Source organism: Staurois parvus, unplaced genomic scaffold, assembly GCF_062004578.1.
Source record: "Staurois parvus isolate SC_StPar_1 unplaced genomic scaffold, SC_StPar_1.0 ptg002670l, whole genome shotgun sequence".
Lineage (NCBI taxonomy): Eukaryota > Metazoa > Chordata > Amphibia > Anura > Ranidae > Staurois > Staurois parvus.
This window is the reverse complement of record NW_028320466.1, coordinates 58,140-81,969: the sequence shown is the minus strand read 5'-3', so window position 1 is coordinate 81,969 and position 23,830 is coordinate 58,140. Positions and strand designations below refer to the sequence as shown.

Genomic DNA, 23,830 nt, shown 5'->3' with positions numbered 1-23,830 from the left:
GACATGTTGGGAGGATGGATGGACTGGTCAGTAGATATGTTGGGAGGGTGGATGAACTGGTCAGTAGACATGTTGGGAGGGTGGATGAACTGGTCAGTAGACATGTTGGGAGGGTGGATGGACTGGTCAGTAGACATGTTGGGAGGGTGGATGGACTGGTCAGTAGACATGTTGGGAGGTGGATGGACTGGTCAGTAGACATGTGGGAGGCCGGGAGCACCGGTCAGTAGACATGTTGGGAGGCCGGGAGCACCGGTCAGTAGACATGTTGGGAGGCCGGGAGCACCGGTCAGTAGACATGTTGGGAGGCCGGGAGCACCGGTCAGTAGACATGTTGGGAGGCCGGGAGCACCGGTCAGTAGACATGTTGGGAGGCCGGGAGCACCGGTCAGTAGACATGTTGGGAGGCCGGGAGCACCGGTCAGTAGACATGTTGGGAGGGTGGGAGCACCGGTCAGTAGACATGTTGGGAGGGTGGGAGCACCGTTCAGTAGACCGGCACTGTATGATCTGTAGCTCCTCCTCCTGTAGGATCAGAGCAGAGTAATGAACATTTCTGGTGGCGGGTGAGCCGGCTCTATGATGATTATTTGCCGTCTCTCACTTCCCCGATTAGATGGAGATCATAAACAAACGCTTCCATCCCGCCCCCTCTCCCCGCCCCCTCTCCCCGCCCCCTCTCCGTTTTCATCTCACTAAGCTTTATTTGGCGCACAGAAGATTCCGGAGAATTCTCAATGTTTGGTTTATAAAATGTCACTTCTAGAGCGACTTACTGTGTGACAAATGGGTTGTGTGGCCGGCTGCCATGGAAGTGCGTCACGTTCGATATACGGCGGGAAATTCTCAGCAAACCGCAGACAGTAATCATTCTGGTACTCCCCTTCACAGGCAGATCCATCGTGGCAGTGACCCCGCTTCTCCCAGACAGCGCCAGCGGATACGAGACGAACGCCTGAGTGCAGAGGACGAATATCAGGTCAGAGATGTCTCACCAATCAGATCTGTTCAATCCTCCCTCCACCCTCCCCTCTAGTCTTGCACAGGTGTAGCAGCTCCACCCCTTCAGTCTTGCGCAGGTGTATTGGCTCCTCCCCTTCAGTCTTGCACAGGTGTACCGGATCCACCTCTTCAGTCTTGCACAGGTGTACAGGCTCCTCCTCTTCAGTCTTGCACAGGTGTACAGGCTCCTCCTCTTCAGTCTTGCACAGGTGTACAGGCTCCTCCCCTTCAGTCTTGCACAGGTGTCCCGGCTCCTCCCCTTCAGTCTTGCCCAAGTGTACCGGCTCCTCCCCTTCAGTCTTGCCCAGGTGTAGCAGCTCCTCCCCTTCAGTCTTGCACAGGTGTAGCAGCTCCTCCCCTTCAGTCTTGCACAGGTGTACAGGCTCCTCCCCTTCAGTCTTGCACAGGTGTAGCAGCTCCTCCCCTTCAGTCTTGCCCAGGTGTACCGGCTCCTCCCCTTCAGTCTTGCACAGGTGTCCCGGTTCCTCCCCTTCAGTCTTGCACAGGTGTACTGGCTCCTCCCCTTCAGTCTTGCCCAGGTTTAGCAGCTCCTCCCCTTCAGTCTTGCACAGGTGTACCGGCTCCACCCCTTCAGTCTTGCACAGGTGTATTGGCTCCTCCCCTTCAGTCTTGCACAGGTGTACCAGCTCCACCCCTTCAGTCTTGCACAGGTGTACCAGCTCCGCCCCTTCAGTCTTGCACAGGTGTACCAGCTCCACCCCTTCAGTCTTGCACAGGTGTACAGGCTCCTCCTCTTCAGTCTTGCACAGGTGTACAGGCTCCTCCTCTTCAGTCTTGCACAGGTGTACAGGCTCCTCCTCTTCAGTCTTGCACAGGTGTACAGGCTCCTCCTCTTCAGTCTTGCACAGGTGTATAGGCTCCTCCCCTTCAGTCTTGCACAGGTGTCCCGGCTCCTCCCCTTCAGTCTTGCCCAAGTGTACCGGCTCCTCCCCTTCAGTCTTGCCCAAGTGTACCGGCTCCTCCCCTTAAGTCTTGCCCAGGTGTAGCAGCTCCTCCCCTTCAGTCTTGCCCAGGTGTAGCAGCTCCTCCCCTTTAGTCTTGCCCAGGTGTACAGGCTCCTCCTCTTCAGTCTTGCACAGGTGTAGCAGCTCCTCCCCTTCAGTCTTGCCCAGGTGTACCGGCTTTTCCCCTTCAGTCTTGCACAGGTGTACCAGCTCCTCCCCTTCAGTCTTGCACAGGTGTACTGGCTCCTCCCCTTCAGTCTTGCCCAGGTTTAGCAGCTCCTCCCCTTCAGTCTTGCCCAGGTTTAGCAGCTCCTCCCCTTCAGTCTTGCCCAGGTTTAGCAGCTCCTCCCCTTCAGTCTTGCACAGGTGTACCGGCTCCTCCCCTGGACTGGAATGGCTTCCTCTGATGTCACTGCACACTGGGAGCGTCTCACAATGTGCATTAGAAGCTGCAGCAAGTCAGATAGAGCTCCGCTCCATTTCCTGTCTGGAGGACGTCCAGTATCATCTAGAGCTTTCCTCCCCAGCCTGACTGTCCCTGGCCACGCCCCTTTCATTCATATCATGATACCATATGGCGGTATTTCTGTGACGCAGGTGATGAGCGGCAATCCCGACCTCCAGAGAGAATGCAGGCGTCCGTGTGTGAGTGCCGTGTCCAAGCGGGTGTTGCGCAGATCAGACCAGGTGAGTGGGAGGTCAGGTATAGTGACCTCCTTCTACATATATGACATAGGAAGACCTCCACAACACATGTATGTCCTCCATCTACATACATGACATAGGAAGACCTCCACAACACATGTATGTCCTCCATCTACATACATGACATAGGAAGACCTCCACAACACATGTATGTCCTCCATCTACATACATGACATAGGAAGACCTCCATAACACGTATGTCCTCCATCTACATACGTGACGTATGAAGACCTCCATAACACATTGTATGTCCTCCATTTACATACATGATATAGGAAGACCTTCATAACACATTGTATGTCTTCCATCCACATACATGATGTATGAAGACCTCCACAACACATGTATGTCCTCCATCTGCATACATGACATAGGAAGACCTCCACAACACATGTATGTCCTCCATCTACATACATGACATAGGAAGACCTCCATAACACATTGTATGTCCTCCATCTACATACGTGACGTATGAAGACCTCCATAACACATTGTATGTACTCCATCTACATACGTCACATAGGAAGACCTCCGTAACACATTGTATGTCTTCCATCCACATACATGACATATGAAGACCTCCGTAACACATTGTATGTCTTCCATCCACATACATGACATATGAAGACCTCCGTAACACATTGTATGTCTTCCATCCACATACATGACATATGAAGACCTCCGTAACACATTGTATGTCCTCCGCAGCTTCTCACCGTTCAGCCTCAGTTTGACCTCTATCTGAATGAGCTCTGGGCCAATAGGAACCGAGCATTGCGACATTTCCAGCAGGCCGCCCGCAAGGTGAGACCCCAATCCGGTGCTGAGATTGGTAATCTGGGGCCCAGGGATGGGAGTCTGACATCATCTGTACCTCCCACCGAGAGGGAAAAGGTATGTAGGTAAGGGACACGCCCCCAGTTATATATAGAACAAGGACACGCCCCCAGTTATATATAGGTAACGGACACGCCCCAAGTTATCTATAGAAAAAGGACACGCCCACAGTTATATATAAAACAAGGACACGCCCCCAGTTATATATAGAACAAGGACACGCCCCCAGTTATAGGTAAAAGGACACACCCACAGTTATAGGTAAATGACATGCCCCTAGTTATAGATAAGAAAAGGACACACCCTCAGATATATATAGAAAAAGGACACGCCCACCAGTTATATATAGCTAAATAGCACGCCCCCAGTTATATATAGGTCAAGAACACGCCCTCAGTTATATATAGGTAATGGACACGCCCCAAGTTATCTATAGAAAAAGGACACGCCCCCAGTTATAGATAGGTAAATAGCACGCCCCCAATTATAGATAGGAAAAGGACACACCCTCAGATATATATAGAAAAAGGACACGCCCACCAGTTATATATAGAACAAGGACACGCCCCCAGTTATAGGTAAATGACATGCCCCTAGTTATAGATAGGAAAAGGACACACCCTCAGATATATAGAAAAAGGACACGCCCACCAGTTATATATAGGTAAAATACGCGCCCCCAGTTATATATATGTAAAGGACACGCCCCCATTCATATATAGAAAAAGGACACACCCCTCAGGTATATATAGGTAAATAGCACGCCCCCAGTTATATATAGGTAAAGGACACGCCCCAAGTTATGTATAGAAAATGGACACGCCCCAGTTATATATAGAACAAGGACACGCCCCCAGTTATAGGTAAATGGCACGCCCCTAGTTATAGATAAGAAAAGGACACACCCCCAGTTATATATAGGTAACTAGCACGCCCCCAGTTATATATAGGTCAAGAACACGCCCTCAGTTATATATAGGTAACGGACACGCCCCAAGTTATCTATAGAAAAAGGACACGCCCCCAGTTATATATAGCACAAGGACACCCCCCCCCCAGTTATATGTAGAGCAAGGACACGCCCCCCAGTTATATATAGAACAAGGACATGTCCACAGTTATATATAGAACAAGGACACGCCCCCAGTTATATATAGGTCAAGAACACGCCCCCAGTTATATATAGGTAAGGGACACGCCCCAAGTTATGTATAGAAAAAGGACACGCCCCAGTTATATATAGAACAAGGACACGCCCCCAGTTATAGGTAAATGAGATGCCCCTAGTTATAGATAAGAAAAGGACACACCCTCAGATATATATAGGTAACTAGCACGCCCCCAGTTATATATAGGTAACTAGCACGCCCCCAGTTATATATAGGTAACTAGCACGCCCCCAGTTATATATAGGTCAAGAACACGCCCTCAGTTATATATAGGTAACGGACACGCCCCAAGTTATCTATAGAAAAAGGACACGCCCCCAGTTATAGATAGGTAAATAGCACGCCCCCAGTTATAGATAGGAAAAGGACACACCCTCAGATATATATAGAAAAAGGACACGCCCACAAGTTATATATAGCACAGGGACCCCCCCAGTTATATGTAGAGCAAGGACACGCCCCCCAGTTATATAGAGAACAAGGACATGCCCACAGTTATACATAGAACAAGGACACGCCCCCAATTATATATAGGTCAAGAACACGCCCCCAGTTATATATAGGTAAGGGACACGCCCTAAGTTATATATAGAAAAGGACATGCCCCTAGTTATAGATAGAGGACACCCCCCCGGTTATATATAGGCAAAGGGCATGCCCCCCCAGTTATATATAGAAAAAGATACACCCTTAGTTATAGATAAAAGACACCCCCCCCCCCCAGGACTGAGGGCTGAGAGGAGTACAGAGACGGGGGGCTGGGATTTTTTCAGGAAGCTAATGTATGTACAGCACTCTGCCGGCCCCTCCCACCAGCCATGATCTGCTTGCATTACATAGAGAAGCACAGAGATGACATCACTGCATATAAATAAGTAATGCAATAAAAATTGAAAGGTTTTATTTACAAATGTCATTATCACGGTGATGGGGGGGGGGGCAGGGGGGGGCAGACCAGGGAAGGCAACATATGAGCAGATTAAACTCCGTATTTAATAGAGAGCCACTCATCAGAGGTAATGGAGGGATTTGGTTCCAGAGAAGGACAGCCGGGACCTCTGTGTGGTGTCTCCGTATTGCAGCGTCTGCTTGGGTGTTGTCACATCTTATATACAAGTTCGGGTTTATGACTCTGTGTGCAGTATGCCCATGTTCCATGCTCCGTCCTCCGTGTTCCATGTTCTATGTTCCATGCTCCGTCCTTCATGTTCCATGCTCCGTCCTCCGTGTTCCATGTTCTATGTTCCATGCTCCGTCCTTCATGTTCCATGCTCCGTCCTCCGTGTTCCATGTTCTATGTTCCATGCTCCGTCCTTCATGTTCCATGCTCCGTCCTTCATGTTCCATGCTTCATCTTCATGTTCCATGCTCCGTACTTCATGTTCCATGCTTCATCCTCCGTGTTCCATGTTCTATGTTCTGTGTTCCATGTTCCATGCTCCATGTTCCATGCTCTGTCCTCCATGTTCCATGCTCCGTCCCTCATGTTCTGTGTTCTATGTTCTGTGTTCCATGCTCCATGTTCCATGCTCCATCCTTCATGTTCTGTGTTCCATGTTCCATGCTCCGTCCTTCATGTTCTGTGTTCCATGCTCCATGCTCCGTCCTTCATGTTCTGTGTTCTATGTTCTGTGTTCCATGCTCCATGCTCTGTCCTCCATGTTCCATGCTCTGTCCTTCATGTTCTGTGTTCTATGTTCTGTGTTCCATGCTCCATGTTCCATGCTCCATCCTTCATGTTCTGTGTTCCATGTTCCATGCTCCGTCCTTCATGTTCTGTGTTCCATGCTCCATGCTCCGTCCTTCATGTTCTGTGTTCTATGTTCTGTGTTCCATGCTCCATGTTCCATGCTCTGTTCTCCATGTTCTATGTTCCATGCTCTGTCCTCCATGTTCTATGTTCCATGCTCTGTCCTCCATGTTCTATGGTTTGTTTTCTATGTTCCATGCTCCATCCTCCACGTTCTGTGTTCTACGCTTTGTCTTCTATGTTCCATGCTCCGTCCTCCATGTTTCGTGTTCTATGCTTTGTCTTCTGTTTCATGCTCTATCCTCCCTGTTCCTTGTTCTACATTCTATGGTTTGTCTTCTATGTTCCGTGTTCCATGCTCCATCCTCCATGTTCCATGTTCTACATTCTATGGTTTGTCTTCTATGTTCCATTATCCATCCTCCATGTTCTACATTCTATGGTCTGTCTTTATGTTCCGTGTTCCATGCTCCATGTTCCATGTTCCATCCTCCATGTTCCATGTTCTACATTCTATGGTTTGTCTTCTATGTTCCGTGTTCCATCCTCCATGTTCCATGTTCTACATTCTATGGTTTGTCTTCTATGTTTACGTGTTCCATGCTTCATCCTCCATGTTCCATGTTCCACCCTCCATGTTCTATGCTCCGTGTTCCATGTTTCAGGTTCTGGTGCGCTGCAGAGTAAATCGCAGGTTGGGCCGTCTAAGGAAATTGCTGCAACGCCTTTGGGCGGAGCCGGAGGGGGATGGGCCAATCGGTAAGACGTCATTAGTCATGTGACATGTTTACAATGATTTGTGCTGATTGGTCAGGAGTGACCCTTTTATATCACACAGATAGCAGTGATGAGGAATCGATCCCCTCCCCCACCAATCAGATCCTCTTCTATGACTTCCCCCCATATCCTGCTGAACCCCCGGGATCGGTGAGTACAGAACAACTGGTCACATGCGGCTACCCTGGGGTCTGTATTCTGCACGTGGGCAATGAATAATGACTCTGATTGGGAGGGGAGTAATGACTCTGATTGGGTGGGGAGTAATGACTCTGATTGGGTGGGGAGTAATGACTCTGATTGGATGGGGAGTAACGACTCCGACTGGATGGGGAGTAACATCTCTGATTGGGTGGGGAGTAACGACTCCGACTGGATGGGGAGTAACGACTCCGATTGGATGGGGAGTAACGACTCTGATTGGGAGGGGAGTAACATCTCTGATTGGGTGGGGAGTAACGACTCCGATTGGATGGGGAGTAACATCTCTGATTGGGTGGGGAGTAACGACTCCGATTGGATGGGGAGTAACGACTCCGATTGGATGGGGAGTAACGACTCTGATTGGGAGGGGAGTAACATCTCTGATTGGGTGGGGAGTAACGACTCCGATTGGATGGGGAGTAACGACTCTGATTGGGTGGGGAGTAACGACTCTGATTGGATGGGGAGTAATGACTCTAATTGGGAGGGGAGTAACATCTCTGATTGGGTGGGGAGTAACATCTCTGATTGGGTGGGGAGTAACGACTCCGATTGGATGGGGAGTAATGACTCCGATTGGATGGGGAGTAACGACTCCGATTGGATGGGGAGTAACGACTTCGATTGGATGGGGAGTAACGACTTCGATTGGATGGGGAGTAACGACTCCGATTGGGAGGGGAGTAATGACTCTGATTGGATGGGGAGTAATGACTCTGATTGGGTGGGGAGTAACGTCTCTGATTGGGTGGGGAGTAACGTCTCCGATTGGGTGGGGAGTAACGACTCCGATTGGATGGGGAGTAATGACTCTGATTGGGTGGGGAGTAATGTCTCTGATTGGGTGGGGAGTAATGACTCTGAGTGGGTGGGGAGTAATGACTCTGATTGGGTGGGGAGTAACATCTCTGATTGGGTGGGGAGTAACGACTCCGATTGGATGGGGAGTAACGACTCCGATTGGGTGGGGAGTAATGACTCTGATTGGGTGGGGAGTAACGACTCTGATTGGGTGGGGAGTAACGACTCTGGGTGTTGAGTAACGACTCTGATTGGGTGTTGAGTAACGTTTCTGATTGGATGGGGAGTAATGACTCTGATTGGGTGGGGAGTAACGACTCTGATTGGGTGGGGAGTAACGACTCTGATTGGGTGGGGAGTAACGACTCTGATTGGGTGGGGAGTAACGACTCTGATTGGGAGTAATGACTCTGATTGGGTGGGGAGTAACGACTCTGATTGGGTGGGGAGTAATGACTCTGATTGGGTGGGGAGTAACGACTCTGATTGGGTGGGGAGTAACGACTCTGATTGGGTGGGGAGTAACGACTCTGATTGGGAGTAATGACTCTGATTGGGTGGGGAGTAGCGACTCTGATTGGGTGGGGAGTAGCGACTCTGATTGGGTGGGGAGTAACCTCTCTGATTGGGTGGGGAGTAATCTCTCTGATTGGGTGAGGAGTAACGGCTCCGATTGGGTGGGGGGTAATGTTTCTGATTGGGTGTTGAGTAACGGTTTTGATTGGGTGGGGAGTAACGTCTCCGATTGGGTGGGGAGTAACGACTCCGATTGGATGGGGAGTAATGACTCTGATTGGGTGGGGAGTAATGTCTCTGATTGGGTGGGGAGTAATGACTCTGAGTGGGTGGGGAGTAATGACTCTGATTGGGTGGGGAGTAACATCTCTGATTGGGTGGGGAGTAACGACTCCGATTGGATGGGGAGTAATGACTCCGATTGGGTGGGGAGTAATGACTCTGATTGGGTGGGTAGTAACGACTCTGGGTGTTGAGTAACGACTCTGATTGGGTGTTGAGTAACGTTTCTGATTGGATGGGGAGTAACGACTCCGATTGGATGGGGAGTAACGACTCCGATTGGATGGGGAGTAACGACTCCGATTGGATGGGGAGTAACGACTCCGATTGGGTGGGGAGTAATGACTCCGATTGGGTGGGGAGTAATGACTCTGAGTGGGTGGGGAGTAATGACTCTGATTGGGTGGGGAGTAACATCTCTGATTGGGTGGGGAGTAACGACTCCGATTGGATGGGGAGTAACGACTCTGATTGGGTGGGGAGTAACAACTCTGATTGGCTGGGGAGTAACGACTCTGATTGGATGGGGAGTAATGACTCTGATTGGGTGGGGAGTAACGACTCTGATTGGGTGGGGAGTAACGACTCTGATTGGGTGGGGAGTAACGACTCTGATTGGGAGTAATGACTCTGATTGGGTGGGGAGTAACGACTCTGATTGGGTGGGGAGTAGCGACTCTGATTGGGTGGGGAGTAGCGACTCTGATTGGGTGGGGATTAGCGACTCTGATTGGGTGGGGAGTAGCGACTCTGATTGGGTGGGGAGTAGCGACTCTGATTGGGTGGGGAGTAACCTCTCTGATTGGGTGGGGAGTAATCTCTCTGATTGGGTGAGGAGTAACGGCTCCGATTGGGTGGGGGGTAATGTTTCTGATTGGGTGTTGAGTAACGGTTTTGATTGGGTGGGGAGTAACGACTCTGGGTGTTGAGTAACGACTCCGATTGGGTGTTGAGTAACGTTTCTGATTGGATGGGGAGTAACGACTCTGATTGGGTGGGGAGTAACGTCTCTGATTGGATGGGGAGTAACGTCTCTGATTGGATGGGGAGTAACGTCTCTGATTGGATGGGGAGTAACGTCTCTGATTGGGTGGGAAGTAACGTCTCTGGGTGGGTGGGGGGGGGGGTAAGGCTCTGATTGGATGGCCGGTATTTCAATGGCTTGCAGGACCCGGGGAGCCCAGAAATGTTTCGTCCTGCATGATGACTGACTAGCCGCTTGCCTTCCGGGGGAAATGTTCACATTTTTGGCACATTTGTTAAATCTGCATGATTTTTGCTAGAAATGATTGTAATCTCTCAGAAATGTGTATTTCCTGTAAGTGGAGACCCCGGAGGAGGCCACGGGGGGGGGTAGTTGTGATGTTTTCTGTCACATATTTTCAGGGAGACACACTAGGCTGAGTTTCAGCGCAAATAACACGATATTATTCCCGATTTTGAATCAAATATAACAGATTGGATTGTGCTGAGCAAATCGATACCAAACATGTCAAATCGTCACATTTCAGGGCCCATTAAAGTGATCAGGCAGCTCTAGAGCCACCCAATCACCTTCATTGGAAAGGTCCTCGCCGGCTCCTAGGGGGCGGTCCAAGGTGGCAGCAGCTGTGAGCTTGATAACCCCTTGCCTGCCGGGTATATAAACATCCCTTGGTAGACGAGGGGGAGGGGTCATCAGGGGGCGGAGCTCTGCTAATGGTCTCTCTTCTTCTGCTGCACTCAGCCTCCTGGAGGTCTCTGCGGAGTCACCCCACAACCAGCCTCTGTCCAGCTGAAAGTCCAACTCCCCTTCTACCACCTAAAGGTAAGTCGTCCCATACACATCGATCATATACACGGCACTGCACACGCCTATCATATACACGGCACTGCACACGCCTATCATATACACGGCACTGCACACGTCGATCATATACACGGCACTGCACACGCCCGTCATATACACGGCACTGCACACGCCTGTCATATACACGGCACTGTACACGCCCATCATATACACGGCACTGCACACGCCCATCATATACACGGCACTGTACACGCCCGTCATATACACGGCACTGTACACGTTCATCATATACACGGCACTGTACACGTTCATCATATACACGGCACTGCACACGCCCGTCATATACACGGCACTGTACACGTTCATCATATACACGGCACTGCACACGCCCGTCATATACACGGCACTGCACACATCGATCATATACACGGCACTGTACACGCCCATCATATACACGGCACTGCACACGCCCATCATATACACGGCACTGTACACGCCTGTCATATACACGGCACTGCACATGCCCGTCATATACACGGCACTGCACATGCCCGTCATATACACGGCACTGCACACGCCCGTCATATACACGGCACTGTACACGCCCATCATATACACGGCACTGCACACATCGATCATATACACGGCACTGCACACATCGATCATATACACGGCACTGCACACGCCCATCATATACACGGCACTGCACACGCTTGTCATATACACGGCACTGCACACATCGATCATATACACGGCACTGCACACGCCCATCATATACACGGCACTGCACACATCGATCATATACACGGCACTGCACACGCCCATCATATACACGGCACTGCACACGCCCATCATATACACGGCACTGCACACGCCCATCATATACACGGCACTGCACACATCGATCATATACACGGCACTGCACACGCCCATCATATACACGGCACTGCACACGCCCATCATATACACGGCACTGCACACGCCCATCATATACACGGCACTGCACACGCCCATCATATACACGGCACTGCACACGCTCTCTCTTCTGATCACTGTTATCGATCGCTCTGTCTTCTGATCTCTGTTATCGATCCCTCTGTCTTCTGATCACTGTTATCGATCGCTCTGTCTTCTGATCACTGTTATCGATCGCTCTGTCTTCTGATCACTGTTATCGATCGCTCTGTCTTCTGATCGCTGTTATCGATCGCTCTGTCTTCTGATCGCTGTTATCGATCGCTCTGTCTTCTGATCACTGTTATCGATCGCTCTGTCTTCTGATCGCTGTTATCGATCGCTCTGTCTTTTGATCAATCTTATCGATCTCTCTGTCTTCTGATCGCTGTTATCGATCTCTCTGTCTTCTGATCGCTGTTATCGATCCCTCTGTCTTCTGATCACTGTTATCGATCGCTCTGTCTTCTGATCACTGTTATCGATCCCTCTGTCTTCTGATCACTGTTATCGATCGCTCTGTCTTCTGATCACTGTTATCGATCGCTCTGTCTTCTGATCACTGTTATCGATCGCTCTGTCTTCTGATCACTATCATCGATCTCTCTGTCTTCTGATCACTATTATTGATTGCTCTGTCTTCTGATCACTGTTATCGATCGCTCTGTCTTCTGATCACTGTTATCGATCCTTCTCTCTTCTGATCACTGTTATCGATCCTTCTCTCTTCTGATCGCTGTTATCGATCCCTCTGTCTTCTGATCGCTGTTATCGATCGCTCTGTCTTCTGATCGCTGTTATCGATCGCTCTGTCTTCTGATCGCTGTTATCGATCGCTCTGTCTTCTGATCGCTGTTATCGATCGCTCTGTCTTCTGATCACTGTTATCGATCCCTCTGTCTTCTGATCACTATTATCGATCGCTCTGTCTTCTGATCACTGTTATCAATCGCTCTGTCTTCTGATCACTGTTATCGATCGCTCTGTCTTCTTCTCAGGTTCCTCAGCATTATAAACTGATGGGATATCAGCCGGTCAGTACACTCTCGGCCTCCACCTACCACTCCCTTCGGCTGCCACGACCACTGAGGAGCGGTGCAGAGGTAATAATTGCCCTCCCAGCACAATGTATCACTTTCCGGGGCCTCAGTCTATGGAGGGGCCACACCAACCTTCCCCCAATGTCTGCCTTTTCTCTGCCGGCAGGATGAGCTTGTGTCGATCTCCAATCCTGATATCCCGAGACCAGCGCTGAGTCAGAGGATGAATATGAGAGAAGAGGAATGCTCCATGGCCACCTACCTCACACTGAGCCCTCCGGAGCAACTGCTGAACCCCCCCGACTTCCACCCAATGCACGTCTTTGTGAGTGGTCAGATCTACCATCGTTACTATTATTATATTCAAGTCCCAATCCATAGTCTGTAAAGATAACGTGTCGTGCTGCAAAAACATCCAAACATGAAATCAACATGAAGTCCAACAACACTCCCCAGCAGAAAAATGGTTCTCTCCATCCTGATTGGCTAAAGTCTTTTCCTTCGTTTTCTTGTTGTTGGACATTTACGTTGTTTCCTCACATGTGTGTTGTTGGACTTCATGTTGTTTTTATGTTTGGATGTTTTTGCAGCAGAGCAGCACGACACATTACATGTATTTCACATGTGATGAACACGCATTGTATGTGTTTGCAGCAGCTTGTATATCTTTATACATATATTTCTGTGTTTTATAATTGATTTATTTAGCAGCGCAAAATTTTCTCACTTTTTCACAAGTCCACAGTCTGTGTGTGAGCTCAGGAGTCGGCTGAATGGAGCTCTTCTCCACTCCTCTCTGCTCCTCATCGCTCCTCACCGCTCCTCTCCACTCCTCTCCCCTCCTCTCCCCTCCTCTCTGCTCCTCATCGCTCCTCTCTGCTCCTCTCCACTCCTCTCCCCTCCTCTCTGCTCCTCACCGCTCCTCTCCCCTCCTCACCGCTCCTCTCCACTCCTCTCTGCTCCTCATCGCTCCTCTCTGCTCCTCTCCTCACCGCTCCTCTCCACTCTTCACCGCTCCTCTCCTCACTGCTCCTCTCCACTCCTCTCCCCTCTTCACCGCTCCTCTCCGCTCTTCTCCCCTCTTCACCGCTCCTCTCCCCTCTTCACCGCTCCTCTCCCCTCCTCACCGCTTCTCCGCTCCTCCTCTCTGCTCCTGTCCCCTCCTCTCCCCTCCTCACCGCTCCTTTCCCTTCCTCACCGCTCCTCTTCCCTCCTCACCGCTTCTCCGTTCCTTTCCACTCCTCACCGCTCCTCTCCACTCCTCTCCCCTCGTCACCGCTCCTCTCCCCTCCTCACCGCTCCTCTCCCCTCCTCACTGCTTCTCCGCTCCTCTCCCCTCCTCTCTGCTCCTCTCCCCTCCTCTCCCCTCGTCACCGCTCCTCTCCCCTCCTCACCGCTCCTCTCCCCTCCTCACTGCTTCTCCGCTCCTCTCCCCTCCTCTCTGCTCCTCTCCCCTCCTCTCTGCTCCTCTCCCCTCCTCACCGCTCCTCTCCCCTCCTCACCGCTCCTCTCCCCTCCTCACTGCTTCTCCGCTCCTCTCCCCTCCTCTCTGCTCCTCTCCCCTCCTCACTGCTTCTCCGCTCCTCTCCCCTCCTCTCTGCTCCTCTCCCCTCCTCACTGCTTCTCCGCTCCTCTCCCCTCCTCTCTGCTCCTCTCCCCTCCTCACCGCTCCTCTTCCCTCCTCACCGCTCTTCTTCCCTCCTCACCGCTCTTCTTCCCTCCTCACCGCTCCTCTCCCCTCCTCACCGCTCCTCTCCGCTTCTCTCCGCTCCTCACGTGTCTCATGCAAAAGCACTGACTGCGCTCTGATCACCAGCACTGATGTAATGTAGTCCTGGACAAAGAACACAGTAGGTCCGCTCCGACCCTCCTCACTCTGTTCCTCCTCGTTCCAACCCTGTTCTCAACAACCTTCCTCACTCTGACCCTCTTCACTCTATTCCTCCTCGCTCCGACCTTCTTTGCTCCAACCTTCCTTACTCCAACCCTCCCCGCTCTGTCCCTCCCCGCTCTGTCCCTCCCCTCTCTGTCCCTCCCCTCTCTGTCCCTCCCCGCTCTGTCCCTCCCCGCTCTGTCCCTCTCCGCTCTGTCCCTCCCCGCTCTGTCCCTCCCCGCTCTGTCCCTCCCCGCTCTGTCCCTCCCCGCTCTGTCCCTCCCCGCTCTGTCCCTCCCCTCTCTGTCCGTCCCCTCTCTGTCCGTCCCCTCTCTGTCCGTCCCCTCTCTGTCCCTCCCCTCTCTGTCCCTCCCCTCTCTGTCCCTCCCCGCTCTGTCCCTCCCCGCTCTGTCCGTCCCCTCTCTGTCCCTCCCCTCTCTGTCCCTCCCCTCTCTGTCCCTCCCCTCTCTGTCCCTCCCCGCTCTGTCTCTCCTCGCTCTGTCCCTCCCTTCTCTGTCCCTCCTCGCTCTGTCCCTCCCCGCTCTGTCCCTCCCTTCTCTGTCCCTCCCCGCTCTGTCCCTCCCTTCTCTGTCCCTCCCCGCTCTGTCCCTCCCCGCTCTGTCCCTCCCCGCTCTGTCCCTCCTCGCTCTGTCCCTCCCCGCTCTGTCCCTCCCCTCTCTGTCCCTCCCCTCTCTGTCCCTCCCCTCTCTGTCCCTCCCCTCTCTGTCCCTCCTCGCTCTGTCCCTCCCCGCTCTGTCCCTCCCCGCTCTGTCCCTCCCCGCTCTGTCCCTCCCCGCTCTGTCCCTCCCCGCTCTGTCTCTCCCCGCTCTGTCCCTCCCCGCTCTGTCCCTCCCCGCTCTGTCTCTTCTCGCTCTGTCCCTCCCCGCTCTGTCCCTCCCCGCTCTGTCCCTCCCCGCTCTGTCCCTCCCCGCTCTGTCCCTCCCTTCTCTGTCCCTCCCCGCTCTGTCCCTCCCCTCTCTGTCCCTCCCCTCTCTGTCCTTCCTCGCTCTGTCCCTCCCTTCTCTGTCCCTCCTCGCTCTGTCCCTCCCCGCTCTGTCCCTCCTCGCTCTGTCCCTCCCTTCTCTGTCCCTCCCTTCTCTGTCCCTCCCTTCTCTGTCCCTCCCCGCTCTGTCCCTCCCCTCTCTGTCCCTCCCCTCTCTGTCCCTCCTCGCTCTGTCCCTCCCTTCTCTGTCCCTCCTCGCTCTGTCCCTCCCCCGCTCTGTCTCTCCTCGCTCTGTCTCTCCTCGCTCTGTCCCTCCCTTCTCTGTCCCTCCCTTCTCTGTCCCTCCCTTCTCTGTCCCTCCCTTCTCTGTCCCTCCCCTCTCTGTCCCTCCCCGCTCTGTCCCTCCCCGCTCTGTCCCTCCCCGCTCTGTCCGTCCCCTCTCTGTCCCTCCTCGCTCTGTCCCTCCCTTCTCTGTCCCTCCCCGCTCTGTCCCTCCCCTCTCTGTCCCTCCCCGCTCTGTCCCTCCCCGCTCTGTCCCTCCCCGCTCTGTCCCTCCTCGCTCTGTCCCTCCCCGCTCTGTCCCTCCCCTCTCTGTTCCTCCCCGCTCTGTCCCTCCCCTCTCTGTCCCTCCCCTCTCTGTCCGTCCCCTCTCTGTCCCTCCTCGCTCTGTCCCTCCCTTCTCTGTCCCTCCCTTCTCTGTCCCTCCCTTCTCTGTCCCTCCCCTCTCTGTCCCTCCCCGCTCTGTCCCTCCCCGCTCTGTCCCTCCCCGCTCTGTCCCTCCCCGCTCTGTCCCTCCCCGCTCTGTCCCTCCCCTCTCTGTCCCTCCCCTCTCTGTCCCTTCCCTCTCTGTCCCTCCCTTCTCTGTCCCTCCTCGCTCTGTCCCTCCCCGCTCTGTCCCTCCCTTCTCTGTCCCTCCCCGCTCTGTCCCTCCCCGCTCTGTCCCTCCTCGCTCTGTCCCTCCCCTCTCTGTCCCTCCCCTCTCTGTCCCTCCCCTCTCTGTCCCTCCTCGCTCTGTCCCTCCTCGCTCTGTCCCTCCTCGCTCTGTCCCTCCCCGCTCTGTCCCTCCCCGCTCTGTCCCTCCCCGCTCTGTCCCTCCCCGCTCTGTCCCTCCCCGCTCTGTCTCTCCTCGCTCTGTCCCTCCCCGCTCTGTCCCTCCCCGCTCTGTCCCTCCCCTCTCTGTCTCTCCTCGCTCTGTCCCTCCCTGCTCTGTCTCTCCTCGCTCTGTCCCTCCTCGCTCTGTCCCTCCCCGCTCTGTCCCTCCCTTCTCTGTCCCTCCCCGCTCTGTCCCTCCCCTCTCTGTCCCTCCCCTCTCTGTCCCTCCTCGCTCTGTCCCTCCCTTCTCTGTCCCTCCTCGCTCTGTCCCTCCCCGCTCTGTCCCTCCTCGCTCTGTCCCTCCCTTCTCTGTCCCTCCCTTCTCTGTCCCTCCCCTCTCTGTCCCTCCTCGCTCTGTCCCTCCCTTCTCTGTCCCTCCCCGCTCTGTCTCTCCTCGCTCTGTCCCTCCCTTCTCTGTCCCTCCCCTCTCTGTCCCTCCCCGCTCTGTCCCTCCCCGCTCTGTCCCTCCCCGCTCTGTCCGTCCCCTCTCTGTCCGTCCCCTCTCTGTCCGTCCCCTCTCTGTCCCGTCCCCTCTCTGTCCGTCCCCTCTCTGTCCCTCCCCTCTCTGTCCCTCCCCTCTCTGTCCCTCCCCGCTCTGTCCCTCCCCGCTCTGTCCCTCCCCGCTCTGTCCCTCCCCGCTCTGTCCCTCCCCGCTCTGTCTCTCCTCGCTCTGTCCCTCCCCGCTCTGTCCCTCCCCGCTCTGTCCGTCCCTTCTCTGTCCCTCCCCGCTCTGTCCCTCCCTTCTCTGTCCCTCCTCGCTCTGTCCCTCCCCGCTCTGTCCCTCCCTTCTCTGTCCCTCCCCGCTCTGTCCCTCCCCTCTCTGTCCCTCCCCTCTCTGTCCCTCCCCTCTCTGTCCCTCCCCGCTCTGTCCCTCCCCTCTCTGTCCCTCCTCACCTTGACGCGTTTCATCCAGAGAGGACTTGGTCATACGGGTGAAATGCTGCAGAGTGAGGAGGGTGGGAGTGGACCTTCTCTGACACAAGCTGTGGGCGGGTCCAGGATGTGGTGTCCTGTGTGGCATGCTGATGGGAGGAGAGAGCAGAGTGAGAGGAATGAGCTCCTGCAGCTTCTCCTGCCTGGAGTTCAGCACTGGGGTGTAGAATGGTGACTGTCGGCTGTCATCTACCACAGTGATGTCATCAGATCCGGACCGTCACTAACTGGTGTCTTCTGTAGAACCCGGCTCCTGGATTGGTGGCCTTTAAGAGGCCTCTGCGGTACTCCGAAACCGATCTGGAATATCATCTGTGCCCGCTGCCAAAGTACCCGGCCCCCCGTGACACTGCGGGGACCACCCAGAGGAAGTTCCTGAACCGCGAGGTACAAGAGGGGCCACATTGTTAGGGGGACACCTGGACCGGAGTCGGCTCCAAATATCAAAGTTTTCTCTTTCTGTTGTCCATAGGAGATCATTCGGGGGGTGATGAGCTGGAAGAAGTTCCCACCTGTCGCCCTGTCTGTGTCCCTTCCGACCGCCGGGGGCCACAGACCGCGCTGGTAAGAGTCTGACATCATCACTCCGGATCCCGGGACTCTGCACTCCGTGTATGAAATGTGGGGGAAGGGAAACGTCTGAACCCATCTGATGGTCGAAATTAGAGCCACCATTAGAAATCATGGGGCCACATACAGCCCACCTTCCAGGGCCCCTCCTCCCCCCACCCACCCAACGTCTCTTGACCTGCCGCTGATCTAGGCATGCAAGAGGCACACACCGCTCACAGCATGGGCCAGCAATGACGGGCCCCGGGGCCCCAGCTGTGGACTCCAGTGTTAGTGGCATATCCACTACCCCCCACCCCCGATTCAGTGTCATCACTGTCCCCCTCTTCTGTACTCCCCCATCCCCCCCACTACCCCCCACCCCCACTTCAGTGTCATCACTGTCCCCCCCCTTCTGTACTCCCCCCTCCCCCCCACTACCCCCAAACCCCTGCTTCAGTGTCATCACTGTCCCCCTCTTCTGTACTCCCCCATCCCCCCCACTACCCCCCACCCCCACTTCAGTGTCATCACTGTCCCCCCCTTCTGTACTCCCCCCTCCTCCCCACTACCCCCAAACCCCTGCTTCAGTGTCATCACTGTCCCTCTCTTCTGTACCTGCTCCGCTCCTTCTCCCCCCATGTTATCATTGTCCCCCTCTTCTGTACCTGCTCTGCTCCTTCTCCCCCCCCCCCCCCCCCGTGTCATCACTGACAAGGTGATGTGGGTGGGGGCGCCAGAGATCACCGCCCAGCCTCTCTTAATCCACCAATCAGCTGCTTACATTCTGTTCTCAGGTGTGACCCCTTCAGTGCGGATTTGCTCCCTACAGACGCTCCTCCCACACTCAGCCACTTACCGGAGGAGGACAAGGATGACCTAGAGCCAAGGTGAGTACTCCATGCAGTGACCTCACACGGTATATACTCATATGGACCCCACGGGGACACGGTATATACTCATATGGACCCCACGGGGACACGGTATATACTCACATGGACCCCACGGGGACACGGTATATACTCACATGGACCCCACGGGGACACGGTATATACTCACATGGACCCCACGGGAACACGGTATATACTCATATAGACCCCACGGGGACACGGTATATACTCATATAGACCCCACGGGGACACGGTATATACTCACATGGACCCCACAGGGACACGGTATATACTCACATGGACCCCACGGGGACACGGTATATACTCACATGGACCCCACGGGGACACGGTATATACTCACATGGACCCCACGGGGACACGGTGTATACTCCTATGGACCCCACGGGGACACGGTGTATACTCATATAGACCGCACGGGGACACGGTATATACTCATATGGACCCCACGGGGACACGGTGTATACTCCTATGGACCCCACAGGGACACGGTATATACTCATATGGACCCCACAGGGACACGGTATATACTCATATGGACCCCACAGGGACACGGTATATACTCATATGGACCCCACGGGGACACGGTATATACTCATATGGACCCCACGGGGACACGGTATATACTCATATGGACCCCACGGGGACACGGTATATACTCATATGGACCCCACGGGGACACGGTGTATACTCATATGGACCCCACGGGGACACGGTATATACTCATATGGACCCCACAGGGACACGGTGTATACTCACATGGACCCCACAAGGACACGGTGTATCATTGTATTACATTATTAGATTCTCCTCCATTGAGGGACACAGGAATTCTGATTCTGTTGGGTTATACTGCCTCCTACAGGAAGATTGGACTCTGGCAAACAAGGAAATGTGAGCCAGCCCAGGATAACCCCGCCTACTCCCAGCAAGCCTCAAGTTTCCGGTTCTTTCCTTGAACCATAATTACAGAATGTACATCGGGAATAGAAAAGAATCGTCACCTCTGAAATATTCCCATTTTGTTGCTTTGCAGCCTAAAATGAAGACAGACACCGTTTTTGTTTTATCCAGCTCTATGCAACTTATAACATCCAAGTGAGAGACAAAACACCATCAGAAAATTCAAAAACAGAATCCCTGAATCCCCCCCACCCCCCCGGGGTCCCCCTTTTGCTGTAATTCCAGCCTTCAGTCTGTTGGGATTTCGCACCTCCAGACTCTGCGATATTCGCCCGCTCTTCTTTACAGAACGGCTCAGGTTCAGTGCCATTGGGTGGTGCCGGTTTGTGGGCGGCGGCTTCAATCATTCCACAGAGTTTCAGTGGGGTTGAAATCAGGGCTCTGACTAGGCCAAGCCAGGCCACGCCCCTTCTCCTCCAACCACGGGGGGCTCCTTGTTGCTGTGTGCTTTGCTGATTGGTGCGTTGGTCTATAATAGACAACCACAAGCTGACTTTCCTCTCGTAGATCTATTCTTCAGATGAAGACCACGGTGGGCACTCCTCTACTCAGACCACGAGAACAGGAGATCGGTAACGGAGTGCACTGCTCATGTCAGAGGATCCAAAACGTCAAATCCCAGATATTTGGGGTAGAAACGTCGGCAGAACATCTTCACTACAGATTCCTCATAAACATCTCGGTGTCAGACCACCAGGACCATTCATCGTTGGCCATGGAATGGTGGTGGGTCCTTTTCTTCCCTTCGGGGGAATTTGTTCCTCCTGTTTTTGGTGGGAATAGTGGTGGGTCCTTTTCTTCCCTTCGGGGGAATTTGTTCCTCCTGTTTCTGGTGGGTTCTGGTCGATCGGCTGTACTCTTCAGGTTAATGGGTTCCTCCAGTATAGAGTCCTCCCCCACTGGCGGTGATCATTCTCCTCCTGGCCACCAGCATCAGGCTGATTCTCTGGTCCCTTCTTTGGTCGGTGACTCTTCCCCCTTCAAGTCCAGGGGCTTGGCATCATCGGGTGTCAGATTCCTGCATGGGCCCTTCAGGTGGCTCCTGGGCTGCAGGCCGTTCCCCAGATTTCTTTCATTGGTCCAGCGGGAGGTTGTTCAGTTGCCCACTGGATGTCCCAACAGTATCTGCATTCCTGTGCCCATCAATGGAGGAGGAAGAAAATGGGATTGGAGTCCAATGAAGGACACGGCCCATTCCACCATGGTGTTGTTCTTGCTGTTGGTACCACTTTACCAAAAAACTGAGGCATGCTGGGAATAGGAGGGGCTATCCCAAGCCGGCCCACTTGTTTTTGTTTGCCAGCATCTTTTCCTTCTGTAGATGGCAGTATAACCCGACAGAATCTGAAATCCTGAGCCCCTCAATGGACTCCAGGAAAAGGACTCTGTAGACTCTTCTTGGCTCCATGCACATTCACCGGCCTTTGTGTATCTCCAGGGAAGCGGATGAGGCCCACTGCCGAGTGCTGCTGACACCACAAATGCTGAGAGCGGAATTTCCATTGATACAAGATGGCGGTCGGGGTGACACGTGAGTATTGGGGGGTATCGGGGTGTCTGGTCCCCAGTGTAAGAGGACCGGTCATTATCAGTGAGGAGGGATGAGTAACCCAAATGCAGCAGTTGGGATCGGCGGTGATCAGAGGTGGCCTTGTATTCCCACTGTGCTCGATTGACCGATGAATCCTGCAGTGTCATGTCCCATAGATGTCCCAATCCTGACGATATCCACACCTTCCATATGACCGGTCCTCTGTGACTGGTGACCGGTCCTCTGTCCTCTGTGACTGGTGACCGGTCCTCTGTCCTCTGTGACTGGTGACCGGTCCTCTGTCCTCTGTGACTGGTGACCGGTCCTCTGTCCTCTGTGACTGGTGACCGGTCCTCTGTCCTCTGTGACTGGTGACCGGTCCTCTGTCCTCTGTGACTGGTGACCGGTCCTCTGTCCTCTGTGACTGGTGACCGGTCCTCTGTCCTCTGTGACTGGTGACCGGTCCTCTGTCCTCTGTGACTGGTGACCGGTCCTCTGTCCTCTGTGACTGGTGACCGGTCCTCTGTTACTGGTGACCGGTCCTCTGTCCTCTGTCCTCTGTGACTGGTGACCGGTCCTCTGTCCTCTGTGACTGGTGACCGGTCCTCTGTCCTCTGTGACTGGTGACCGGTCCTCTGTCCTCTTCTTCTTACTGGTGACCGGTCCTCTGTCCTCTTCTTCTTACTGGTGACCGGTCCTCTGTGACTGGTGACCGGTCCTCTGTCCTCTGTCACTGGTGACCGGTCCTCTGTGACTGGTGACCGGTCCTCTGTCCTCTGTTACTGGTGACTGGTCCTCTGTCCTCTTCTTGTTACTGGTGACCGGTCCTCTGTTACTGGTGGCCGGTCCTCTGTCCTCTGCTTCTTACTGGTGACCAGTCCTCTGTCCTCTGTGACTGGTCCTCTGTCCTCTTCTTCTTACTGGTGACCGGTCCTCTGTCCTCTGTTACTGGTGACCGGTCCTCTGTCCTCTGTTACTGGTGACCGGTCCTCTGTCCTCTGTGACTGGTGACCGGTCCTCTGTCCTCTGTTACTGGTGACCGGTCCTCTGTCCTCTGTTACTGGTGACCGGTCCTCTGTCCTCTGTGACTGGTGACCGGTCCTCTGTCCTCTGTGACTGGTGACCGGTCCTCTGTCCTCTGTTACTGGTGACCGGTCCTCTGTCCTCTGTGACTGGTGACCGGTCCTCTGTCCTCTTCTTCTTACTGGTGACCGGTCCTCTGTCCTCTGTGACTGGTCCTCTGTCCTCTGTTCCTGGTGACCTGTCCTCTGTCCTCTGTTCCTGGTGACCGGTCCTCTGGTCTCACGTGTTCTGTTCTCCTCCGCAGGGACACCAGCGAGCCGCGGACAGACTGGCAGATCCCTGAGGCCGGGGAGAACCTGGTGGATAAGATCCAGAGACACCTGAGACGGGTGAAGCTGCTGACACACAATAAGAAGCTGATTCTGGACTGAGAGACGACCCCCCAACCCGGTGTATACAGTATATACGTGGTCAGCCCCCACCGAGCACAGCGAGGAGAACAACCATGTGTATGGGGACCAGCAGAGATAATAGCAACAATGTAACAACCAGTCCTATGTACAGTATAAAGTATATATATATATCTATGTCTCCCATAGGACAGAGCAATGATAATATATGTATATAATGAGCTCCAATCCTGTATATATATATGTGGGGTGTCCTGTATACGGTGTATACTGTGTGTATGTCGTCCACAGAACAGAGCAATACCAATAATAAACAATGTATATAATGAGCACCAATCCTGTATACAGTATATATATGTGGGGTGTCCTGTATACAGTATATATGTGGGGTGTCCTGTATACAGTATATATATATATGTGGGGTGTCCTGTATACAGTATATATATATGTGGGGTGTGTCCTGTATACAGTATATACCTGTACAGCTCCCACAGGGCGGTGAGTATATAACAATGTATACATGGCCACCAGAGGTAAGAAGAAGAATAACCAGGTACTCTACTGTGCAAAAGTCTTAGGCAGGGGAGATGCTGCGAATGAAGAATGATTTCAGACATCGAAGTGTTATACAGGCCATAGACGGGTCATTTGTCGGCCGAATTTTTGTCCAGCCGATAATCACCCCGTTAGTGGGGCCAGCACATCGGCCGTTTTTCGCAGATCTCCTCATTTATTTTTATCAGTCATGCTGGAAAATCCGCAAAAAACGTCCATTTTTCATGGACATGGGTGGCGGCATCGGTAACGGGGCCGA

General features: G+C 53.6%; 1 protein-coding gene across 1 annotated transcript; it reads left to right on the top strand.

Moving 5' to 3' along the window:
* The first annotated feature begins 232 nt into the window (after positions 1 to 232).
* LOC149429983 (cilia- and flagella-associated protein 221-like) lies at positions 233 to 23,352 on the top strand. The gene is made up of 14 exons (XM_089666283.1): positions 233 to 420; positions 892 to 979; positions 2,565 to 2,654; positions 3,381 to 3,476; positions 7,094 to 7,187; positions 7,267 to 7,355; positions 10,735 to 10,815; positions 12,750 to 12,854; positions 12,958 to 13,116; positions 17,876 to 18,019; positions 18,105 to 18,196; positions 18,979 to 19,071; positions 21,491 to 21,583; positions 22,911 to 23,352. Exons 1-14 carry the CDS (start codon positions 233 to 235, stop codon positions 23,035 to 23,037), a joined length of 1,539 nt encoding a protein of 512 aa, XP_089522409.1. The 3' UTR covers positions 23,038 to 23,352.
* Positions 23,353 to 23,830: the final 478 nt, after the last annotated feature.